Source organism: Aulostomus chinensis, chromosome 6 (genome assembly GCF_037954235.1).
Source record: "Aulostomus chinensis isolate RoL2024-O1b breed Wild chromosome 6, RoL_Achi_v1.0, whole genome shotgun sequence".
Classification (NCBI taxonomy): Eukaryota; Metazoa; Chordata; class Actinopteri; order Syngnathiformes; family Aulostomidae; genus Aulostomus; species Aulostomus chinensis.
In genome coordinates, this window is record NC_141325.1 from 3,485,409 (window position 1) to 3,507,990 (window position 22,582).

Below are 22,582 nucleotides of genomic sequence, written 5' to 3' on the forward strand. Positions count from 1 at the left end.
TTAGTGAAAGGGCGGGGATACTTAAAGCGACATGTACGCATGCTGACTGTAGTGATTCTCCACGCCGGTTGTTAGCAAAGCTTCGTTGATGGAGTTTATCAGTTAATCTGTTGCCCTGACGAGTTTGTACCTTGCAATATATAACTGAATATTAGTATTAAGTAGATGTACAACTACGCATGCGTTGTGAGGGCTGATGCCGCTGAGTAACACAGATTTGTAGGATCATACGTGTCCCTTAGTGAGTGAGTATTCCACTTTTGCTGGGTTGGTTGGTGAGTGATTGTTGCTTAGTAGGCAAAACCAGACAGACCAGACCTGACCAGGCTGCTGCGTGAAGTTGTGTGTGACTCTCAACACGTGATCACCTGTGAAACTGTGCCATCATCATGTGGGCGCTGTGCTGCAGGTGCGGGGAGGCGGGCAGCCATGGCGGGGAAGGGTCGTGGAGTGGCTGCCTTCACCTTCAATATCGAGGCTTTGGGCATCGGCAGGGGCAGCATGCCAGAGGCCAGGGTGGGGCCCAGCCCGCTGTTTCCAGTAAGTGTAGAAGACACACACGCACACGATGACATCATATGCAATATATCAAGTCTGTGGTTGATCGAGTATAAATCAGATGACGTGTGTCGACAGCAAACAATGACATACAAATGCTCTTCTGTCTATTTGTTATTCAGTGTGCAGTCAGAGGGATGGAATCTGTTGCTCCAGCAGCTCAGGAGCTTTCAGTTTACTTCCTGCATTCTTATATAGAAGCATTATTATGTTATTTAACCCTCATTTGCGTTCTAATTTTTTTTCACCTCCATCCCCTGGACAGGCCCGCCTCACACAACTTCTCATCAATTCAGATGATCAGTTTCAAAGGACAAGAGTTTTTATAGAATTATATTGCATGATGAGCATTGTCCTATGACGCAAGCTTTGAATCAGCTGCTCTTTAACAGATCTACTATCTTTTTTTTTTTTTAAACAAAGAAAATTGGGGAACTTTGTGCAAAATGGCTTTTGGGGCCCGTCCCCTACACTTGTAGGTGAATTACTGTGCTCGCGTCCTCTCCTGCAACCATCAAATACCCATCACCTGCAGCACTCTACATGTGTTGCGTACAGGTCTAATTGTGTAACCATGACACTCCAAGTTTAGGCCCTTCCCAGGAAAAACACACGAGTAAACACTTTTAACAGCCTTAAACCATTTGACTAATTGCCTAAGCGAGTCATGTTGGTGAGCATTCACAATACCAGAGCCCTGCTGCCTCCAAACTGAATATTAGTGCTGTTAGTTCCACCTTGTGTTTCTTTCTTTGGCAGGATATAGCAGGGTGACCCATAGGTGACTAATAACATTAATTACAGCCCGTTACACTTAGGTGCAGGCCGGCTAACTGGAACCAAATGGAACTGGAACGATTGCCTGCGTTTACCCTGCTATGACAATTCAAAATGGCTGCTGACAGGAGTTTATGACACTCCTGGTGCAGTGGGTCACATTTGATCAATTAGATTTTGTTTTACACACCTTGTGTTGTTGTAAAATAGGGGGCTCCACTGTTTGTTGGTTACACACGACAAGTTATTGGATCAGAAATCTTACTGTGTATAACAAACCTTCTGCTGCGCACTCTTGGTACTTCCAGACCACAGACTTTAAGCCGGTTCCGCTGAAAGCTGGAGAGGACGAGGACTACATGCTGGCTCTGAAGCAGGAGATGAGGGGAACGATGCAGCGGCTGCCCCACAACATCAAGCCGCAGTCCAATAAGGCAGGTGAGGACGAGGCGCAGCAGCCGGATGTCTGGTAGAGACGCTGCGACGAGACAGCCGGCCACTGAGGAATGATAGTGCAGCACTTAGGAACTCAGACATTTAATTTGAGTCAAGGCCGGGAAAGTGGAGAGAGATTTGATGGAATATTGAGTTACAGTTGCTGCCTTTTTGATCTGATTTGAACCACCTGGAATTTTTCCCTTGGTCAGCTAAATGAACCAAAAGTATTCAGAGGTGGTGGTGGATGTGTAGTTTACAGTCGGGGAAATTTGGGCTTTTCACGGGGCTGTTTACATCAGTGGGACTGACTGGCGACAGGAATGTGCTGAAGCGGAACGTTCTCTTGTTTACATGAAACAGAGGTGGAGAAATACACGGAGAGATACCTGAAGCAGAGCCAGGTGGATGATGGGGAATGGACTCCAGGTATTTGTAATACCCATGAGATTAGAGTACACCGAGGGAGGGATACAATAAAAATGTGTATTTGATATTTTTAGACTGGAATCTCTTCCCGAAAGAATTGATGCCCCTAAAGAAAAGAAAACGTTTGAAAGCAGGTAACAGGAATCTCTTCATTCCAATTTGTAGTAATCTGATTACACGAATAACGACTGAGTGGTTCAATCCAACAGGCACAAAGACGAAAACTGTGACGAAATCAAGCAAAGATGCAGAGAACATGCTGAGTAAATTAGACGTAAGAGGCACCTGTTCGTACAACAGAGTTGTATTTTAGTCCCAAGTGATTTCTTAATGCTGAGAGTCGTAAACAGAATCGATATCTTAGGAGCTGGAAAAGAAAGACGGGGACGCTGAAAAATCAGATGAAGAGGACCAAAAGAACAAAAGAAAAGAGGAAGATGAGGAAATTGAAGAGGAAGAATACGAGGAAGAGGAAATTGAAGAGGTTAGATTAAGAATGACTTAAAATCCTACTGTATTATCTTTTTCTCACAAATCTGTAAGAACCAGGGCTGATGTTCTACTCATTTCCTCTGTAGGAAAACGACTACATCGAGAGCTATTTCGACAATGGCGAAGACTTCGCCGCGGAAAGTGACGACAACATGGATGGCGAAGCGACATACTGACTACTACCTCAACCGTGTACTGATACCTTAGATAACCTCGGAATGCTGTTGCGCACCGTGATGAGTTTCGTTTGCTGTGTTTTGTGAGCCAATATGTGTAAATAAGAAATGCCAACTTGTGTGTACACTGGCAATAATTAAAAATAGATTTATTTATTCTCCAGCCTGCAGCACATTTCCACAGGTTGAAAGGCACATACTGTCAACACATAATGCTTCCCAAAAACTATCAAGGAACAGGGATACAGTAAAAGGGCTTTATAGCAAAGTTTAAAATTTCTTATAATTACAAGTCTGAGTGGGAGGGCTGTGCGTCCCCTGATGTCCACATCATGCTCTGTTTTTTTAATGCAGTTCTCTTCAGGCAATCTAAAAAAAAAAAAACCCAACTGTCTGAACAGGCAACTTCCAATACTGATAAGTTTAAACAAATTATAACACTCAATACTGTTGAAATAAATTAATTCTACATTGAACAAAATGGCAGCATTCATACCTTTCAGACAAAGCATTTGAAAATACAAACAAATGTGGCAAAAATATATATCTAGACCAAATTAGGTAAAATCTGCTTTAAAACCATCCTAACAAAGATTTATTGTGAGGCTACTGACCAACCACAGTATTAGAAACGGGCTCCACTGTTGTCCACTACAACATTGGTGTGTAGCAGCGTTGATAACAAGCAGGGGACAACTCCAGAAGGCAGCCAACTGCTCTGAAAAGTTACTTCAATAGCTCAACGCTATGAAAATGACATACCACTATAAAGTGACTTTCTGTGTCAGATTGCATTAGTGTACCCAGAAGAACAATGCAAAAGTGGGAACATCAGCCCACTTTCATATGGTCTCAGTTAGCAAAAAAGTTTTCTGATAAATTACCACTTGCTATGTTTTTTCTTGTTGCCCATCTACGTGATCCAGACCTCGTCCCTGTGGATCTCCATTAGCCACATGTCCAGCATAGTGTTGATGTCCAGCCCCTGCATGACTGTTCTCTCCAACAGGAAACCCATGAGGATGTGTTTGTGTGTGATGTACGCCACTATGACTCGGCGTAGGGATGCCATGATGGCTGACATCAGCTTTCGTAAGAACCTCGTAGTACAGCAGATAAAACACAGGCGTAACTATGCCAACGACCAGCATGATGGCCACAGCCGTCCACCACCTCATGCCCCAGTCTGCACCGTAGTAAGGATCCTTTCTCTGTGCTGGTTTATACTCAACTTCCTCCAGTAAGGGTTGCTGTTGCTGCTGTGTTAAAGAGGACACAACCTCATTCAGACTGCTTCGAGACGGGCCTGTGGACTTCACCAGGCGTTCAATGTCCTTGTCCTTCTCCTGGAGGAATCCTTCCACGCTGTCTGTGGAGGAAGAGGAGTCTGTGGAGGACTCCATGGGAAGAGAGGTAATGGGAGAGGTTAGGCTCAGGCGCCTGGTTTCTGAAGGGGAAGCAGGTTTGAGAGGTCCAGCACTGTGAGTTTCAGTCAGCACACTGAAACGTCTCACAGGAATCTTCACTGACCGCAAGGCAAAGAAGTCCTGCTCTGTCAGGAGGTTGTTGGCACGCTTTATATCTGCCACCTAGGAAACACAAAGTATAGGAAATGATGACTACAACAAAAAATACGGTTTCATTAACTGAACACTCTCAGTCATCAAGTAAAACTGAATAGTGGCTTTGCATTCTGCATAGATGATACCTTTTAAAAAAGTGTTGAATTGACTTAACACAAAAATCAACTTGTTAGAGGTTCTTAGGTCGAAGCAGGACTAAGGTGAGCTGACTAGTTTGCAATGGCAGTTAAATTGTCCAGTGTCTTCTGCATTGTTCTGAATGATGAAAAATGTTATCCTATATGACAAGTTGTGTTACAGTCAGATGGATATACACAACTAGCGGGATGTTCCTGACCGGTCCCAGCACCTCAAGAGCCCCATCGTAACGTCAGTCCACAAACAAAGTGTTTGTTGATGACGAGGAGAGTGACTGCTGCGACTATTCGTGGCTGACTTTGTAAGGAGGATAACTTCTGGAGAAACCAAGACATGGATCCTGACCTATTTGAACAAGATAGAGGGAGGGAACTACAGAGTGTGGAGACTTAGCGAGTTACATGGGAGGCTGAGGAAGTTGAAGTAGTTCCAGGTGTGTATCTGATAACTTAACAAGTCATAATTTTCCTTTTTTTCCCTCCGATGGTGAATGTTGTGCACAACCTTCGTTTAGCAGTGCAGGTAAAGATTCTTTTGGAGAAGCACGCATTTGACTTTTTTGAGAAAGCATGCTTCAGTGCCCCAGTGTTCACTGCAGCTAAGCTAACTAGCAGCCAGCAATCGAGTGGAGATCTGAAACTCTGTAGTTCATGCAGACAGGAGAGAAGGGAATCTATATTCTTATGACACTAGAAATGATGGCAAAAAAGTGTATTTCCAAATAGGCCATGTGTTCCAGAGACAATGTAGTTAATTCATTTAAAACTTGTAAATATTTGTCAAACTATTTCAGCAGATGGTCAAAGCACATTTGTGTGTATGTTTGACATAAGAAAAAATACATTCTACTTCAAAAAGTAAAAGTTAAACAGGAGCCCCAAAGTATAAGAAGGAAGGGTCCACATACCGAGCAGTGGTACTGCAGCGCAATACTGTTCAGGGTGTCCCCCTCCTGGATGTCTCTGGCCAGGAAGATGATATCTTCCAGCCTCTCTCTTGATGTGCTCCGCCGCAGTCTTTCTCTACCCCGTGGCCGCAGTTCATAGTTCTCCCCGTCCTCTTCTGACAGCTCATTCTCCGAACCATTGTTTCCAAATAGGTAGGCGTGACCGCCATTGGCAGGCTGAACCATGGTCGCTAACTGAAAGCCATAGTGCTGGCCTCTGTTGGACATTTTCACTGTACAGGGGAGGAAAAATATTTTCTTTAGAACAAAATGTGGAACTTATACAGTCTAGTTCTTAATCCTGAGGAGAGAGAATAAGATTGATGTGAACAGACAACCTACTGACGCTTCACTGTGTCCTATAGGTTTTCAAATGGGAAACACATGACTATACTCAAAGAACGGCAGTTATGATTGTCATCCCAAACGTATGAGGCCGTTGTGTCCAATATCGCAACATGTAGCACACGGACATAATCTCAAACTATGGATATATGCAACCAATTTAAACTGTGGCTGAATACTAGCGTGCACTTCCTACTTTTCCTTCTATGATGCCAGGCACAGTGAAGAACAGGAAAATTCAATTAATTACATGTTCCTGAAGACACAATTAGAGTGTTCAACAAAGAAAAGTCTGATTCTCACAGAGCCTGACATGCAAGTCTCAGTAGAACATGATAAGACTGAACCACCTCCTAGATAAGTGGCAATCAGCACTACGGTTACATTCAATAGCCGGGTTGTCAAGGTCCTCTGTTTATACAACAGCACTGATTAGCAACATATAGCAGATGTTTATTAACCAAGCTCACCCACGTCGCAGTTTTGATGACTATTATATGTAAATCTATCACTAAATTAATGTAATAATGTCTAATTGGGATATACAGAATAATGGAAAATGTGACTAGCACACAGCTAACGCTACTCACAGCAATTTGTTTTGTCTTTGTATAGAATTCGGGGATGTTTTTCTATAGTCAAACACGCACAAACTAATGTCAGCTGTGGCTAAAATTTCTAAAGAAGACAGCGTTGCCTGTTTACCTTTACCGAGCATAATTTAGCTAATGCTATCTCGTGCCTCTCTTGCCTACGTAATTGAAACAAAGACAAAGATTGAATCAAATAAATACTCATGTTTAAGCCACCAAATCCGTCTCTTAACTGAAGTGTCATGTTGTTGTGCAGACATTAGTGCAGCACATTTGGCTTCATCGCACGTCAAAAGCTATAAATCTACCTCCAGGCTAGGCTAGTGCTAACTAGCTTCCACCTATGTTACGTCGCTGGACGCGTTTCCACACTGACCGGTGGTTGCGGTTAAGGAATGATTTAGCCACTTAAAGGATGTCAGCGACTACAATTACCTGAAAAGTTGCGTACTGATCAATCATTTGTCCCAAATATTATCCATCCTTCTGTGGGATTACCTTCGCTCTCACCTTGCCATTGGTTAAGGGTTGGTAAACTACCTGCTAGCTTCTTTTGAGTGGCTACCCCTCACGCCACGTCGACAGAAGTATACGTAATGACGTTAACAGGAACGCAAAGCGCCGTGTATTCGCAAGATGGCGCTACACGGCAACATCACGGGTCCCAGAGTCTGGACTAAAACCTCATGCTTTATTAAGTGTTCATCAATTTCTTATAATTTCCGTATCATTTTATTCATCACGATATACTACTGCTGTATACAGCTGTTCTTGAGCCATGTATCGAGCATAACATGGTTTAAACACTTAAAGACCCTTAAAGTTTATGTTCATGTGGTGTGTATGTTTGTGCGTGTGTGTGTGTGTGTGTGGGGGGGGGGGCACTTCTGCTGCGCATCATCTTCATCAGTTTTTTTTCATGCAGTGCAAAATCTTTCTCATCAAAGTAATCAGTAGCTGATTCGGGTCCAGGTAAGTACAGTGGAGTCAAAGTCCCCTAACGCAGAAGTAATCAAGTTAAATACAGATACGTCAACACCGTACTTTAGTGAAATACTTAAGTAAAAATACTCTCCGTTACATTTTCGACCACTGTGTTAGGTGCTACATTTTCAAAATACTGTATAGGACAAGGCTGGACGAATTTGTGCTGCCAGACGTAATCATAATAATTAATACGACCACTACTACTACTACTACTGCTACTATAATATAGTGCACTACTACTACTACTATTAATAATAATAATAATGATACTACTACTACTAATAATGACATGAAAATATGTATTGTTTTATGTCATATACACTGCGCTAAAATTGTACTTTGAACATACAATTCTATTTTTACATTTATATATTTATATTTGTTTTTTTGATCAGGCGGCAGAGAGACGCTTTGAACCCAGGCCGTCAATTTGGCGCGAGCGAAGTAAGAAAAAAAAAAAAAAAAAACCAAAGCGAAACAGCGGTAAACAGACGAGAAGCCATTTAGCGACACCCAGACGGATTTAAGTTTAAACTTCGACCCTCCAAGAGGTGAAGGTCTTGACACCCGCGGCTGGTGTAGGTGAAGTGGAAACAGAGGCCCAGGCTGGTGTGCCTGCTCGGCTCTCAGGGTGGCGCTGTCCGCCTCCTCACCGAAAACCCTTGAGAGACAAACGGGATTAAAACGTCCAGTCTCATTAGGTTCAGCGGCTGGGAGACGAGCTGCGTAACAGCCAACTAATCTGTGTTCCGGGACACTGAGCTCAGTGTGTGTGTGTGTGTGTGTGTGTGAATGTCTGAGTGTGTGTGTACAGTAGCAGCAGCTCTCACATGGCAGCCCGGAGCGGTGTGTAGAGAGAGGAGGAGAGTCTCCGCTTCTACCGGCTTCTGTCCCGTTTCATCCTATGGTGGAACCCAACGCCGCCGAGGGAGTAATCAGTTTTAAACAGCATTATGTCGTTACTGGCTGTTTGAGTGGAGAAGGAGCCTCGGAGTGCCTCTCCATGTTATCCCCAGCTATAAAGATATTACTGTAATTTATCTTGGACAGAGAGGCCAAGCAAGGTGTCAGGTAAGTTGACTTTTTTTTTTTTTCTTTAAAAAATTTTTTTTTTCCTAAACAGAAAGTTTAATTTTATTTTAAAGAGACCCAATGTTAGACAATGCAATTATTTTTCCAGTAAGTGAGTCAGGCAGAGAAAACAAATGCCTCCCCATCAATTAAACCAGACAGCTCAAGCAGACATATTGTACAACACCATAAAAAAAACGATTAAAAGTGCTTTGGCCACTGCTAATTTCCTTTTGCATCGTGCCAGAATCCCCCTCTGAGCAGCTAATAAAATTGAAACGCCTAAATATTGATTCAGCGCAATCAGTCAATGAATGGCTGGGTAGCCCATTGACCAAGGAGACAAACGCTTCCATGGTTACATCCAGGATCTCCAGTGTGATTACTCCGCTTTGTGCGGGTTTGCTCTAACCCATTGAAATCAAACAAGAATTCAAGAGGAACTGCCACACATGGTGAGCCGGGGAACCTCTCATAAAGGCTCTGTTGATTAATCTAAGTTATACTGGGCTCATATCTTGGCACGTTTTGACTTGAACGCATGTGCTCCCACTCAATAAACGCCCATGTCCTCATTGTGCTGCTGATTTTGGCTTATTTTGATTGCAAGGATTTATGATTGTTGGGTTTTAAGTGCTTGAATAATTGAATAAGTCCACCCTATCTCTAATTGGTTTGACATTATGTCATCTTGGTGCGTCCCTTGTAAATCTCTTTTGTTGCCTCCTCTGTGGTGCCTCAGCAGAGTTTAATCCTTTTTCTCACTGGGGAGGAAGGGAGGGAGCTTCTTCTGTATCCATTCAGCTCTTACACCTGCTCCTCCCCAGCGCGCACTGTTTCTCAACTGTATAGAAGAGGCAGATTATTTAATCAGAAATTACAACCTGGCCCTTTTTGTTTGGCAGGTCTGAGTTCCTCAATCCTGCATTTGTTTCTCCATGATCACAAACTCACACGTCTAGTAGATTTGCATCTTTCGAGATTCTCTCTCGCTAAAGGCGCAGGTCCTTTGTTTGTCAGTGTTTATGTCATCGCCTGGCAGGGGTCAGCCCCCAGTCGCCTGTGTGAGGGCTTGAATGTGATTCACTGGGCGGAAACTGTTTTACTGCCTGCTTCTCGCTCCTTCTGTCTCACCGTCCTAATGGCTGCACCGTACAAAAGGGAGACAGTGCCATAAACAGACTTTTCATTGACGAGAGGTGCTGAAGTGTTGTGTGGAGGAGACAGGGTGAGATTGATGTTTGCTGGGGATGAGAAGACTTGTATTCTCAGGGTGTGGAGATGGAGGGAAACGGGTGATGAAGGCAGAGCTGATACACTTTACTGCCCTGCGACAGGCCGACTGGCCACCATCAGTCTCTTTGTAACAACTGTCTTATCTGTTGAATGAGGAACATTTGAAAAGGAACTTTCTGCATCTGCAGCAGTTCTCTACTTCTCCTGATTCTCTCTAGCCGCACTGAAAACTTCATTACGCGTCACAACCTCAAGGTAAACAGTCGGTTTCACCCTCGAGAGAATATTTTGCATGCAAATTGACATTAGGAGTGCTTGATCTCTGTCACGGGGAAAGACGTTGGAATGACCACCCTAGATTTGTCCCACAAATCACTTTTGTAATGAACAAGAGAGGAAGACCAACTGATAGAGTGAAAGCAGTTTTATCCATATAAATTTCATGGTCTGCAAAATGATATATTGTCTTCTCCTCAGTTAACGACCCCGTGTTCTCGAGTTCTGTTCCTCATATCATGAGAGAGAACACCGGCAGAGCCACTGATGCTTCTTATTAGTAATGGCCAGGTTTTCATTTTCCCGCCCCAAGTGACGGTACCCTCAGATCTGTTCTTTTAGAGCACCTTTAACCTGCTGCTACAAGATGGCGGGAGTTGAATGAGTTCACCGACGGCATATTTAACTATATGAACCTAGATTTTTTTTTTTTTTTTTTTTTGAACGGCAGGCCACAAGCATTTTATTGTAGAGTCAGATTCTCCTTACGTCAGTGCACGGGCTGCTGAGATGTGGAAGACTTCCCCCGAGCCATAAAGTGAGAAAAAACAAGCATGAGGCGAAACATGGAAAAAAGGACGACTCATGTTTTCTCGGTGGTCATATATGCTGAACAGAGTGACTCGGGCTTAAGAGGCTATAGGAATATCTTTTTCCAAGGTTTTTCAAAATTGATGTTTGTTTTAGCCACTTAACGCAGCGTTTGGTTTAGGGTGTTGCATCCCGATTACGGGATATTTGAGAGAAGACACTGTTGTGGGCAGACGGACTGATTAGGGGTACAAAACCTTACACATGAAAACGAAGAAGGGGTCTGCTCCTCGCTCACAGAACTGAAGATCATTTTTGTGGTCCTGATTGCGTTGCTTTTCTGCGATTTGGCCCTTGTTGTCAAGTAAGATGGGAGCATATTTGGGCTTTGGCCTGACAGCGATGGATCGGTTTGGCCGATAATCGCCGCTGATATTGGCATATCAAAGATATATTGGAGTTTAGGTTGTCGGATATGTGTCTGTATGATTTTTTTTCTTTGCATATATGAGAAAACAGTGTATGTGTGTGTAATTTGCAAGTATGACATTTCCAGTTGAATTGATTATCACAGCCTACTGATGTCATTTTGGACATCAAGTTTATTTTCAAAGTGTAGAATATCCTGCTGTCATTCAATGAAGACTGATTTTTTATATCTACGTTTATTACAATATGTTCTGTGCACCGGCGTCCATCATTTTTGATGACGAAGTTTATTTTTAAACTGTAACTGATTCTGTCAAAGTGTGTGATAACCATGTCTGATGAATATTTTGTGGGAAAAAAAATAATTTTACCTTTCAGCTGATATGTGGATATCAGAGTACTTTTTTCTTGAATATTAGTGTAACAATCCCACGTCGGTTGGTTGCTAGTTTGTGCGCGTATTCCTGTTTTTTAACTTATCTGGGACCACCAGGTTGATAAAAGTTTTTATTTTTTGGTTTTAGTACATTGAATATTATAAATCATAATTTAAAATTAGCCTGGTATAATGTACTTGGGGATTTTAGTGCTATGTTTCCAGAAATCATTTCATAGTTCATGGCTACTAACAGGAGACGGTATCATGTTTTAGTAGTTGTTGTCCTTGGAGTGGAGGGACAGGAAAGCAGTGGGCTCTCTAACATGGCCAACAATCCTGAGGTCTCTTTAGTGGGCCTGACCAACCGCATATTGTTCCCAGTGAGAAGATTTTCGTCCGGTCACTGCAGCAAACCCTCGGCTTTGACCTCATTGTCAACTCTCGTAAGTGAACATTGGTAGATGCACACACTAATTTACACATACACACTGTTGCGTCCCCCGCTGGGCTTGCGGTTGTGTTTGTGTGTGTTGATAAAAGGCACTCCTGGGGGGGGGGGGGGGCTTGCACTGGGTCCCCTCTCTCCCGCCGCTGGAGCTCACCCCACTCTCACGGCTGCATGAGTTTGCTTTCCCTAAACGTAAGATATGGATTTGTCGTGAATAAAACGCCTATATATGTGAACTCACAAACTTAGGGTATTGTTCCATCTTGTAGGGGTAAAAGAAGAGCCGTCCCACCGCTGCCCAAGTCCCTCCACTCAAGTATTTAACTTGAACTTCGACCTCGTGTGATGTTAGTTAAGCTGGTGGCCACAGGAAGGTCAGCCTTAGAAGTTCCCACCTGCTGTGCTGAATATAATACATGACTAGTTCTTCTAATAGGTTCAACAATAAGAACACTTCGCCACCAGTAACGATTGGTAGTGGTCAAACATGAATGCAAGGCATCCACTGAACTGTGTGGTAAGGGAGTTTATTATTTAGCTAAACTGAAGTAGCTTTGTTTTCACAGAAAATGGTGTAGCAGCACACCTCTCCTCCTCCTCCTCACAGATGTTGTGACATGAAGGAACGACAGAGAACATGTAGAGAGAGAAGCCTGTTTTTTGCTGGTTCACATTAGCTTGACTAGAATTGAAACTGAAACATTTTAATTTTAAGAGCTTTCAAAAGCACATCTGAGATTATTATGATCATGTTGCCATCCACTGGTCCACTGTTCTTTCATACCGAATCCCTTCGTGCAGCTTCTACTTCCAGTGGCGTATGTTGTACCCCCCAGGCCTCATGGATGTTTTGAGGGGCACATAGTGCTTCCTGTTCCCTGTATGGTTTTGAGAGGTGGAGTTGAGTGGGTCTCACACAGAATTAACACAGAATTCGTGTGATCCTTAAATGCAACCTTGTTTTTCCGTACCCTCACTGCCTCCTCAGGCCTTTGTGTGTGCAGGTGCTTGTGCAAGAGAGAAAGATGGTTCAGGAGACATCAACCTGTCGACTTAGACTCCCACATCAATCTTACGAAAAGGTTACCCCACAAACGTTTTTTGGGTTTTTTTTTTATCCACCATCTACACATTTAACCCACCTCCCCATCCCACACTCCAGCCCTGTTTCTTGTTGTTTTCTCAGCTTATCTCTCACTTCCCTCATTGTACTGGAGTTGGTCGCAGACGAGGGATTGAGTGAGTCCTAAAGATGTGTTCATCAAAACATCTCAAGATGATAAACATGGATACATTGGAATGATTTTCATTGCATAATTTGTGCAATGCTGCAGGAGAGGACTTCTTGAGATTAGATATCGATGGACATTAATGCAAGACTATATACTTCTGAGTTTGATTAATAATCATTCAGTACATTCAGAGCAGCACATATGTGGCACTAACAAACTCGGATGCAGTACATTAATAGTATTTTTCCCCTTTATTATCAGGATGACTGCAGCCTCAATCCTGCCACCTGGCCCTTAGGATTCTCTGCTTCTAAGGCCTAGAAGAGGGGCTCCTTGACACTTACTGTACTGTGGATGTGTATGCAGCTGTGTCCCTGTTTACAACTGATGGAGTAGAGCAGAAAGAGAAAGCCTGAATAGGATGGTTTGGATTCTGTTGAAGCGGAGGCCTGCTTGCCAAAACGTGGGAGAGACAAAAGAATAGGGAACTGTTGCAATGTTAGAAATGCATACAAAACACAAAAAGGAGCATGAGACAACAAAAGCCTGCTCCTTAAAAATGTGTGCTGGTCAGTGAATCGTAAAGTCCCGCTTCTTCTCCAATGAAAATACACCCCCTATTCTGAGTCGTCTCTCTCTCTCTGTTTTGGGAACTCTTTTGAAATGCAATTAGCATTTCATCCAGGCCCAAGCAGTTACATGCAATGAAGTAATACCCTTTATAATTTAGCCCTTTGGTCTGTGCGTCTGTTGAGAGTGCAGCCTTGTTTAATCCCTTGAAAGTGCTTTTCTGTCTGCCTCTATCACTGTGTGTCATACAGGCTAATCAGTCAGCCAGTGCTCAAACTGGAAAAAGTTCTAAATTGCTCATGCACTGGTCCCTACTCAATTGGAACCACTTTCCTTTTTCTATAATCCTTCCTTCCCACTGCTTCCTAAGTAGGAGGGAGAAAAAAAAACCTCTTGTTTTTAGTGCGAGGGATGCAAGATGTTATTGGCTCAACTTGAGAGCAGCCGAGCACGGCTGTGTGGACAATACCTCCGAAAAACTCTCCCTCTCTCTGTTTCTTTTTCACAGTAAAATGCACATTTGATTGGCAGCCTCTTGCCCCGGCAGGAGAAGTGCCTGGTTTGAAAAGTAGCGTCCGACAATAGCTGGAAGGCTGACCTCATGCATTTTTGTTCTTTAGCTGGGTATTCATCCAAGGGCTCCTCTTATGTGGAATGGCATAGTTTGGCTGCAATTCAGCATATTGCCATCCTTGTTTCCCAAAAATCACCCCCTCCTTCTTTGTTGGGCTAATGGTAGGTTGTCTGTTTTTCCCCTCAAAATAAATAGAAATCTGTTTTTTGGGTAGTACTCTCCAAAATAAGCCCAGTGAGTAACAGAGAGTTTTTGTCAGACTTAATGATGTATGTTTTAGCTCTACTCGCTTATTAAGTTTCTTAATTTCTTCTTCCCAACTTCTTTGTATGGCGAGAACATTCACTGATCTAAAAATATCTGAGGGAGAAACTACATCTGAAGTGCAATTATGGGCTTTTGAGTTGACCGGGAATGGCAGCCATGGCTATGCTGCCGGTGGGTGGTTTCTGAGGTATAAGGCCCGACGCACACATTGGGGTGGTGGCATTGCTTAGTGTGGAGCACAGCTCAAACAGAAAACAATCCAATAAACAGAGCAGGGGAGGCACCGTGGTTTTGAGCCAAACACGTCGCTCAAAACTTATAAATACAAACTATAATAATACACTGGAATAGAGGGAAAGCTGTTTACACACATTCAGAGACACACTGGCATTGTTATTAGGTGAAGTTTGATTGCATTTGTTCTATTTTTGTGGCCTAAATGGATAATCTTGTGAGATATTTTTGCCGCTGTTGCTGCTATTCATTGCAACAACGTACTAAATTAAGAGATCTATGTGTCAGACAAAGCAACCCAGCTATCAGACCACATTTTCTTAAGCCGACAGGCCTTATGGATTGACATAGCCTGATCCCATACAATATTCATGAATACATATGCTATACATGGCTTAATGAAAATATGTGTTGAAGAAACATGAATAGTAAACTAAACTCATTGGATCTTAGCAGTATTTTTTGATTGAACGAGATGCCACGTTTTTACTGTGCCGCACTGCTGCATCAGCACAAGAGGAGAGGTACGTGGTGGATTTGGGATAATAATGAAACCAACATGGGCAGACAACTGGAGGTTCTCTGTCTGGGAATGTGTGTGTGACTTAGTGCCACATGTAACCACAGACTCTCCACCATGGGCGTCAGGAGACCAGGGAATCCTCATGGCAGGGATGCCGCCTGGGAAAGCCCTTGATTAAGACTGCTATCCCACACACACACACACACACACACACACACACACACACACACACACACACACACACACAGTCAACCTACAAGGAAGGAGTGTTGTCCTCTTTTTAACCTTTAAATACGACGTATTATCATTGAGATAATTAGCAAGTCGGTGTGTGATTTAAAATGTTCACAAATGCTTTTTCATTAATGAGAAATATTTTAGGCATATATTTTTTGATTAAAGAAAAAATTAAGTCAGCTTATTCTATCCAGAGAATCGTGCATTGTCAAGCTTACTACAATCCTCTGAGAAGCCCAGCATTGAATAATTGATGCAAACGATTACAGCACACGGGCTTCAGTCAGGAGAAACCCTAGAGCCATCAGTGCTGAGCGCTGACTCCAGGAGCCACGCAGCAACCGGACACCTCCTCAGCATCTCTGTCAGGGATATCTCATAGAGTTAGCGAGTGTGTGCAAGGGATCCAGGGCAACCGTTTTTGTGAACCAGAATCCTGACACTGTCAGGCTGTGTTGAGAAGAGCTGACAGGTGACGGGGTCAAGCCAACCGCCATCGACCAGCACTGATATGATCACGGTGCCGGGTCATTGTGCTTATCAGGTTTGAGCCTGCTGAGAGGGTTGTCTGGCAGAGAGCTAAGGGCTGTCCATCACAGACATCCAAACTCCTTCAGCTTGTCTTCATGGGGGAAGTGACAGAAAGACAATTGGAAGACAGAAGGGAGTGATTGTGAGCAGATACAAAGGAAACATAGTACGCATGTACATGTTGCCAATGAATTTTGCGATCAAGTTTGGATCTGAGCTTCGCGAGTTAACCTCTTGTAGCTCAAAACCCTGTGAGAGAAATAGAGATTTCAGTGATTTGTTGATTGCAACCATGAAATAAGTTAGCTAGAGCTGTGAAACGTGGAAGAAAAGACCTTGTTCTAGTTAAAGCACGTTCAGGGTCGAGGCTATACAAAATGAGACCTAACCCAAGAGAGGGGAGAAGGATTCTGGTTTGATCCAAGAAGATTACTTTTTTTTTTTTAAGAGGATTTAATTAAGAGTGAGCGCATGAAATCACTGGTCTTTCACCATGACTAGACAGTAACATGGTTAATACGATTTATTGTTTGCTTTGTACCAGAAAATAAATGACAAGATTGATAAAAAGTCAACAAAACAAATCCACTCTGGAGGTTCAGAGTATGACGTGTTTTTAGTTGCGGTGTTCCTGGCCCCTGCCATCATTTTCTATTTATTTGTTCCGAGATATTTGTGATGGACAGTGTGTTTTCATGCGAGCTCTGCGGTGTCCTGGCCTTTCACCCAGCTGTCTGTCTGAATACTGAAACCTTGGAGTTTTTGATGTTTACTCTGACTGTGGCAGCTCTGGCAAATACAGCCATGTCCTGCGTGTGTGTGTGTGTGTGTGTGTGTGTGTGTGTGTGTGTGTGTGTGTGTGTGTGTGTTTGTGCACACATATGGGACTGGGTGTCTCATTTTTGAGTGTGTCTCAGTGCACCTCTCAACATGGACTCACTTACTTGCAGCCTTATCAATGTCAGAGGGTTGTGCCAGACACTCTATGCTGCCTTTAGCTGTGACAGATCCTTGGTCTCCCTGTAACCCCTGGGGTCAGGTTTGGCACAACACGCGATGCCAGCACAAAACTGCCCTGCCAGCTATAGAGCAGACTTGTGCCATCCACCAAGCATCTGCTTTCTATAAGGCTTCTCAAAGGGAGTGCAGCATCTGAGTCAGTGGATGTGAAAGGGACCACCCCTCTGTTACTGAGTAAGGACGATGGGAAATAGCTGACAGTAACCAAGACCTTTTGTTTTGAAAACAGGGATCAGAGATGATAAAGGATGCTTTTGGTTAAATGAAAATTAGAGTTTTCTTTATTACAGAGTTGTGGTGATTTTTTTTTTATTTTTTATTTTTTTTTAGCAAAGTTAGCAAGTTGTTGGTTGATGACAAACTACCATGAACAAAGAAGACGTTTGGTGCTGCAGTCCTTCAGTATGACTCAAGTTAGATAGGCAAGTGGGTTTGCACTAGCATGTAGACGTGTTTCCGTCAATGTATTTTAAGATAAGACGGGAGAGAACACACTTTATTATATTAATAAACCATATTAGATATTGCTGTTCTAAAAGTCTTACTAGTAGCAGTCAATAAAAAAACTTACAAATAGTCTCCCAGAAAGTCTTACCAGTAGTTTCCCTTAAAGTCTTTGGGAAAGTCTTCTTGATGCAAGTCCAGTTGACAGAAACGTTCTTAATTTGCATTTTCTTCACAATTTCCCTTGACAGTTAAATGCAAACACAATGTGTCTGTATTTCGATTTCTTTTCTGTATTCACCTTCGGGCATGAGAATAAGTATATATTCAATGATGTTTAAGGAAGTTCTGAGGGGTTGCTGCAAGAAAGAGGTTGTATTGCTTTCCCTTAAGTTCTCACTCCTGCTGCTGGAAGTTCCCTAACCCAGGAAAGGAACCAGGGCGAATAACAGGATTTATTCAGCCCCAGCCTCTCTTTGTCCAGCGACACACTCCCCTCTCTTTCCCCTGAGCCCCAACCCTCTGTTCCCCAGTGTCCAGCCTCGCCACCCACCAGCTCTAAATCCCTTTTTGATGGATTTCCCAGTAATCTTTCCACAGCTGGCATGTGTGTGCTACGTGTGCAAACGTGCCCACCAGAGCACCGCATTCATCAGCCATACACTCACACTCACGCACACATAACGTATGCATCTGTTGACGCTGACTCGATCAGTCAACCGACAGCTTGTAATGCTGCTGAACTGACAAAGTGATTGATGGACGGTTGCTATTAAACACAGAATACTAAGAATAACTCAGATTAATATAACAGTAATGGAACATAGGAAAAATTGGCTATTTTCAATGTCCAACTTTCCCAAATGATTTCCGCTGATGAAAATAGGAAGCAAACAGCATGACTTCATCCATCAGAGCTGCTGATGTTCTATTCCAACCTTGTAATTAAGAGAAATTTTTTTAAAAGACCTCAGGTTTTCATACTGTTGGCGAGACTGTGTGGTGTAGATCATGAATGGGATGGGTAAAAGGCAGCAGAGAGGTTACAGACAGTGGCTGCAATTTAGCTCTCAGTTGGCTCCACCCCACTTGTCATGCTGTGTTGTTTTGTTGCGTTGACCATGACAACTGTCTGAGTAACTCCGTCCAGCTTTGGGATTATTCTGGGTGAGAGAGTTGAGCTGGAGAGGATGCGAGAAATGGAGAGCAGAAGGGAGTTTAGAGTTGCAGATGATTGGAGGAGGCAAGAGAACAAAAATGACAATTAGGGAGAAGGAGAAAAGAATGTTGGCAGTGCAAAATTACCTAAAAAAAAGAAAAAGAAAAATCTTAATGCAAAATAAGTTACATTACTGATTTTGCCTGACATGTTGAATTTATATGGCGAAGAATAACCTCAAAAACAAGTGGGAGTTATGACAACAGGAGGACAACAGCCATTAGAGTCATAATACCACTGTGACCAAGGCTGGTCACGTATTTCCATAAACCAGCCATCTGAAATTTAGATCATTTTAAATTCATACTGGGTATATTTTTTTTTAACTTTCAACACAGCTTCCATTATCACAAGCACAAGGAGTCACTGATGAAATTGGAAATACCAAACCCATGGTATGTGTCGACTGAACAAACTATTCATTTCAAAATGTGTGATCAGACTTGTTGATCTCTGGACATGTGTGTAATCATCTCTTTCCCTCATTGTCCCCATTTCTTTAGATTTCTTGCAAATAAACGAGAAATTTTCAACACAGAATAACTCTCAGTGTCATACTGTCATGATAGTTTTCTCACAATAATAATATAGTGTCACGATACAGTGACTGTGCCATAATCAAAATATTTTGGGGCTCAGTTTCATTGCAAAACAATTTATCAGTTATATATAAAAATGCCACCTAGCTGAAGAAAACAACCATAAAATGCGTCATCTTAGCTTGGTGCTACACAAATATACATGTGCAATAGCTAAACTTTCAAAAATGATTTGCCATATTGTGATGTGGAAATGAGGAGAAAAAGTAGAAAATGTGATATTTGGAGCCAGTATGTTGAAAATATATCGTAAGAGGAAGTAATGTAATATATTGCCATATCAACATTTGACCCCACACCGAAGCTGTGCCTCAAAGTAGCTTTTTTTTTTCTTCAATTGGAATTGGCTCTCCTGATGGTGTTAGATAGCATTTCACTTGTATATTTGAGTAGAATGGAAGGTTATAATTTAGAGTTCTGAACTAGAATTCAGGGGATAAGCTTGTGCTCAGAGCGACCCTCTATAACCCCTGTATACATGGTGTATGTTTTCCCTGTATTGATGGAACTGTTTCCTGTGTGTTTCCTTCGTCTCGTAGGAATGCCCACTGTCCTCCTGCTAGCTGGGTTGATTCTGGCTCTGTGCATCCCTGGCACTAAGTCAGAGACAGCCACGCTGCGCTTCCTGGGGCAGACAGACTTTGTTGTCAAAGAGAGCAGCACAGCTGTGGTCCGGCTGGTCGTGGAGCGAGTGGGAGACCCAGTCAATGTGACGGCTTTGGTTCTGGTAAGACTTGGGACAAACTTGTCTTTGACCCTTCTCAACCTGTCCCAGCATCTCCGAATTCTCAATGTTGTTAACATATTTTTCTTACAGTAGCTATTATTCCTAGCCTGCCATAATCTTACTCACTCAAGTCAGTTGTATCTTTAGAGGTTGATATCATGAATCAGTGTTCACCAGGGGGCTTTCAGTCCAGTATCCTCTTAACATTCTAATTTCCCCTCTCTCTGACTGGATGGACTGGAGTGTGCACTGGCCACATGTGATTAAGACTACAAGATTTCCATACGCACAACATTAAAACTGAGGCTTTTACTCTGGTGTTTGTCTCCATCGACCCCTGAGAGAAACATCTGCTAGTAGCTTGTGCACAGTCGAGTAAAATCAGTTATAGCTGCTTTACACTTTGGGTATTCCCTCTGCTCGGTTGTCTAAGACACAAATCATATCTCGGCTGCATCCCTCAATCCACTTTACACTTCAAGATAACACACACTTGCTTTATTTGCTTGTTTTACCCAGCTGGAGGGAGCCGACACAGGGGACTTTGAAGCTGTCAACGCCGCAGCTTTTCTACTGTCCACTGAGTCCAGTAAGACCATATTCATTGCTGTGAAAGATGATGACTTGCCTGAAGCTGATGAGACATTTACCTTCAACCTCACACTGCAGGTAAAATGCTTTTGTTCCTCTAGATTTGTGTGTGTGTGTGTGTGTGTGGGCACCATTACATTTCTGTCAAATTTTTCAGGCTGGATGACAAACCCCGATGAACAATTAACCCAGATATTATCAACAGTTCAGTATGTACAAGTGAAATAGTTGCATATTACTGTAAAATATCCTATCGTCCCATCATAACAGAAGCATTGTGGAGCTAAAGAGCCTTCAACTTATATTCTCTATATGCAAGGAGATATGCTTGTTTGGTACAGCAAAGATCACATGATAAGTAGTGAAAGTCATGCAGAAATAAGTTTTAAAGCCCAGAAATAAGTTTGCATTGTTCGATGTCTTGCTTCCATGCCTCCAAGTCGGTAGGTTTTTAGTTAATTGCTTGAAATCTGGTCTTTGTTCTGTGGCATAAAATTATTCAAGAAATAAAACAGCAATGAATTTCAAAGGGGTGGCACGGTGGTGCAGTGGTCAGCACTGTCGCCTCACAACAAGAAGGTTGTGGGTGGAGCCCCGGCTAAAGCACGGGGTCTTTCTGGGTGAGTCTCCATGTTCTCCCTGTTCCTGCTGGGTTCTGTCCGGTACTCCAGCTTCCTCCACAGTCCAAAGACATCAAGAGGGGACCAGGTTAATCCAATGTGTTGGCCCTGTGATGCACTGGTGACCTGTCCAGGGTGAAACCCGCCTCTTGACGGAGGCAGCTCAGATAGCCCCCCCCCCCCCCCCCCCACGACCCTCAACAGGATGAGAGGTAGAAAATGGATGGATGGATTTCAAAGCTTTTTATGTGATTTAAAGAACGTCATCACACTGAAAACAGATAAAGTGCTAGGCTAGGTGTGCTGACCTCATCATGCAGCCGCAGTGCAGTGTGTGCATACAATAACATTATCTTTGCATTCCTAATGACTAAATTACACTTCCCAAATCATAAGAGTGGCGTTCATTTGGAAAGATTACCACACAAAATAAAAAGTGCAAGTCTCATGTCATTTGTTCAGACACAGGGCATTTTGTTTTGGCAAATCCAATGTAAAATCCCACTGGGATTTGGTTGAAGGAATCTTAACTTTCACATCCTCCTTGTGCCACTCTATATTTGTCAAAATAATCTCAATATTTTCTTACTTGTCTGAAGCTACAAGTTCCCTTCCCACAAAGTTCCGCTTTTCTAATTCAGACCCCTAAACCTCATCCCAGCTCTTAAGCAATGGGAAGTGGGGGCATCAACCACAGTAAGCCCTGGGAGGCTCAGCGCTGCAGGGTCTTTGATGTGCATTCTCCATAGGCCTCGCCTGGGTGGGGCTACATGTTGAGAGCGTCTTTGAGGTTTTCCCCATAAAAAGACACCTTTGTGAAAGGAAACTTACTTTGACAGCCACAGCTTCACAACTCTTTAGATTAAAGTGACTCTGTAATTCGTTGCTGCTGTTCCCATTGACGGGCATGTCTGTTCCACTGAGTATATTATGTGTTCAGCTTGCAAGTGAAACCCAATTACTGATGAAGGCTCAGTGGACTACAGTGACAGAATGATTCACAACCAAAAATCAGTCAATGTGGTGTTCTTTTGGTGACACTTGATCGTTTTATCTTGCAGGTGCAGCTCACTTTTATTCTTGACAAAAGTCCAGTTTAGTGGAAAGAAACCTAAAACAGGCAGATGGTGCAGAGTTACATTGTAAATCCTTCTCAAAAGAATGAGAACCACAGTTCAGGATGCCTCACACCTAGAGTCTATCTCCATGGTTTCATTTAGCCTTTAGCTGTCAAGTTTGATTGATGAGTTGGGGGACTGCGCTGTCCTGTCCCTCACTAAAAGACCTAAGACAAAGGCTGTGTATTTCATTGTAAGCTTAACATTTGTGGACATTTACCAAACCCTGAACATCTGGCAGCACGAG

The 22,582-nt window shown here is 42.9% G+C and overlaps 3 protein-coding genes across 10 annotated transcripts in view; 2 read left to right on the forward strand and 1 right to left on the reverse strand.

Annotated features, from left to right (window-relative positions):
* Positions 1-23: 23 nt before the first annotated feature.
* Positions 24-3,025, forward strand: polr3g (polymerase (RNA) III (DNA directed) polypeptide G). 2 transcript variants are annotated; one of them, XM_086205266.1, is made up of 8 exons: positions 24-245; positions 410-540; positions 1,644-1,773; positions 2,134-2,199; positions 2,274-2,333; positions 2,409-2,473; positions 2,564-2,683; positions 2,778-3,025. In XM_086205266.1, exons 2-8 carry the CDS (start codon positions 430-432, stop codon positions 2,865-2,867), a joined length of 642 nt encoding a protein of 213 aa, XP_086061392.1. In that variant the 5' UTR covers positions 24-245; positions 410-429; the 3' UTR covers positions 2,868-3,025. The 2 variants fall into 2 exon arrangements, with proteins under 2 accessions (XP_086061392.1, XP_086061393.1); XM_086205267.1 differs by having other exon boundaries at positions 24-241.
* Positions 3,014-7,071, reverse strand: lysmd3 (LysM, putative peptidoglycan-binding, domain containing 3). Of its 3 annotated transcripts, none has more exons than XM_086205264.1 (3): positions 6,971-7,071; positions 5,496-5,767; positions 3,014-4,456 (listed from the first exon to the last, which is right to left on the reverse strand). In XM_086205264.1, exons 2-3 carry the CDS (start codon positions 5,760-5,762, stop codon positions 3,758-3,760), a joined length of 966 nt encoding a protein of 321 aa, XP_086061390.1. In that variant the 5' UTR covers positions 5,763-5,767; positions 6,971-7,071; the 3' UTR covers positions 3,014-3,757. The 3 variants fall into 3 exon arrangements, with proteins under 3 accessions (XP_086061390.1, XP_086061391.1, XP_086061389.1); XM_086205265.1 differs by having other exon boundaries at positions 6,983-7,038; XM_086205263.1 differs by having other exon boundaries at positions 3,016-4,456; positions 6,908-7,047.
* Positions 7,072-8,092: 1,021 nt separating this feature from the next.
* Positions 8,093-22,582, forward strand: part of adgrv1 (adhesion G protein-coupled receptor V1) — a 107,616-nt gene continuing 93,126 nt past the window's right edge. For all 5 annotated transcript variants that reach the window (XM_086205892.1, XM_086205893.1, XM_086205896.1 and 2 more), the window contains exons 1-3: positions 8,093-8,530; positions 19,819-20,006; positions 20,526-20,675. In XM_086205892.1, coding sequence (XP_086062018.1) covers positions 19,821-20,006; positions 20,526-20,675 — 336 coding nt within the window. In that variant the 5' untranslated portion in view covers positions 8,093-8,530; positions 19,819-19,820. The remainder of the gene's footprint in view (positions 8,531-19,818; positions 20,007-20,525; positions 20,676-22,582) is intronic.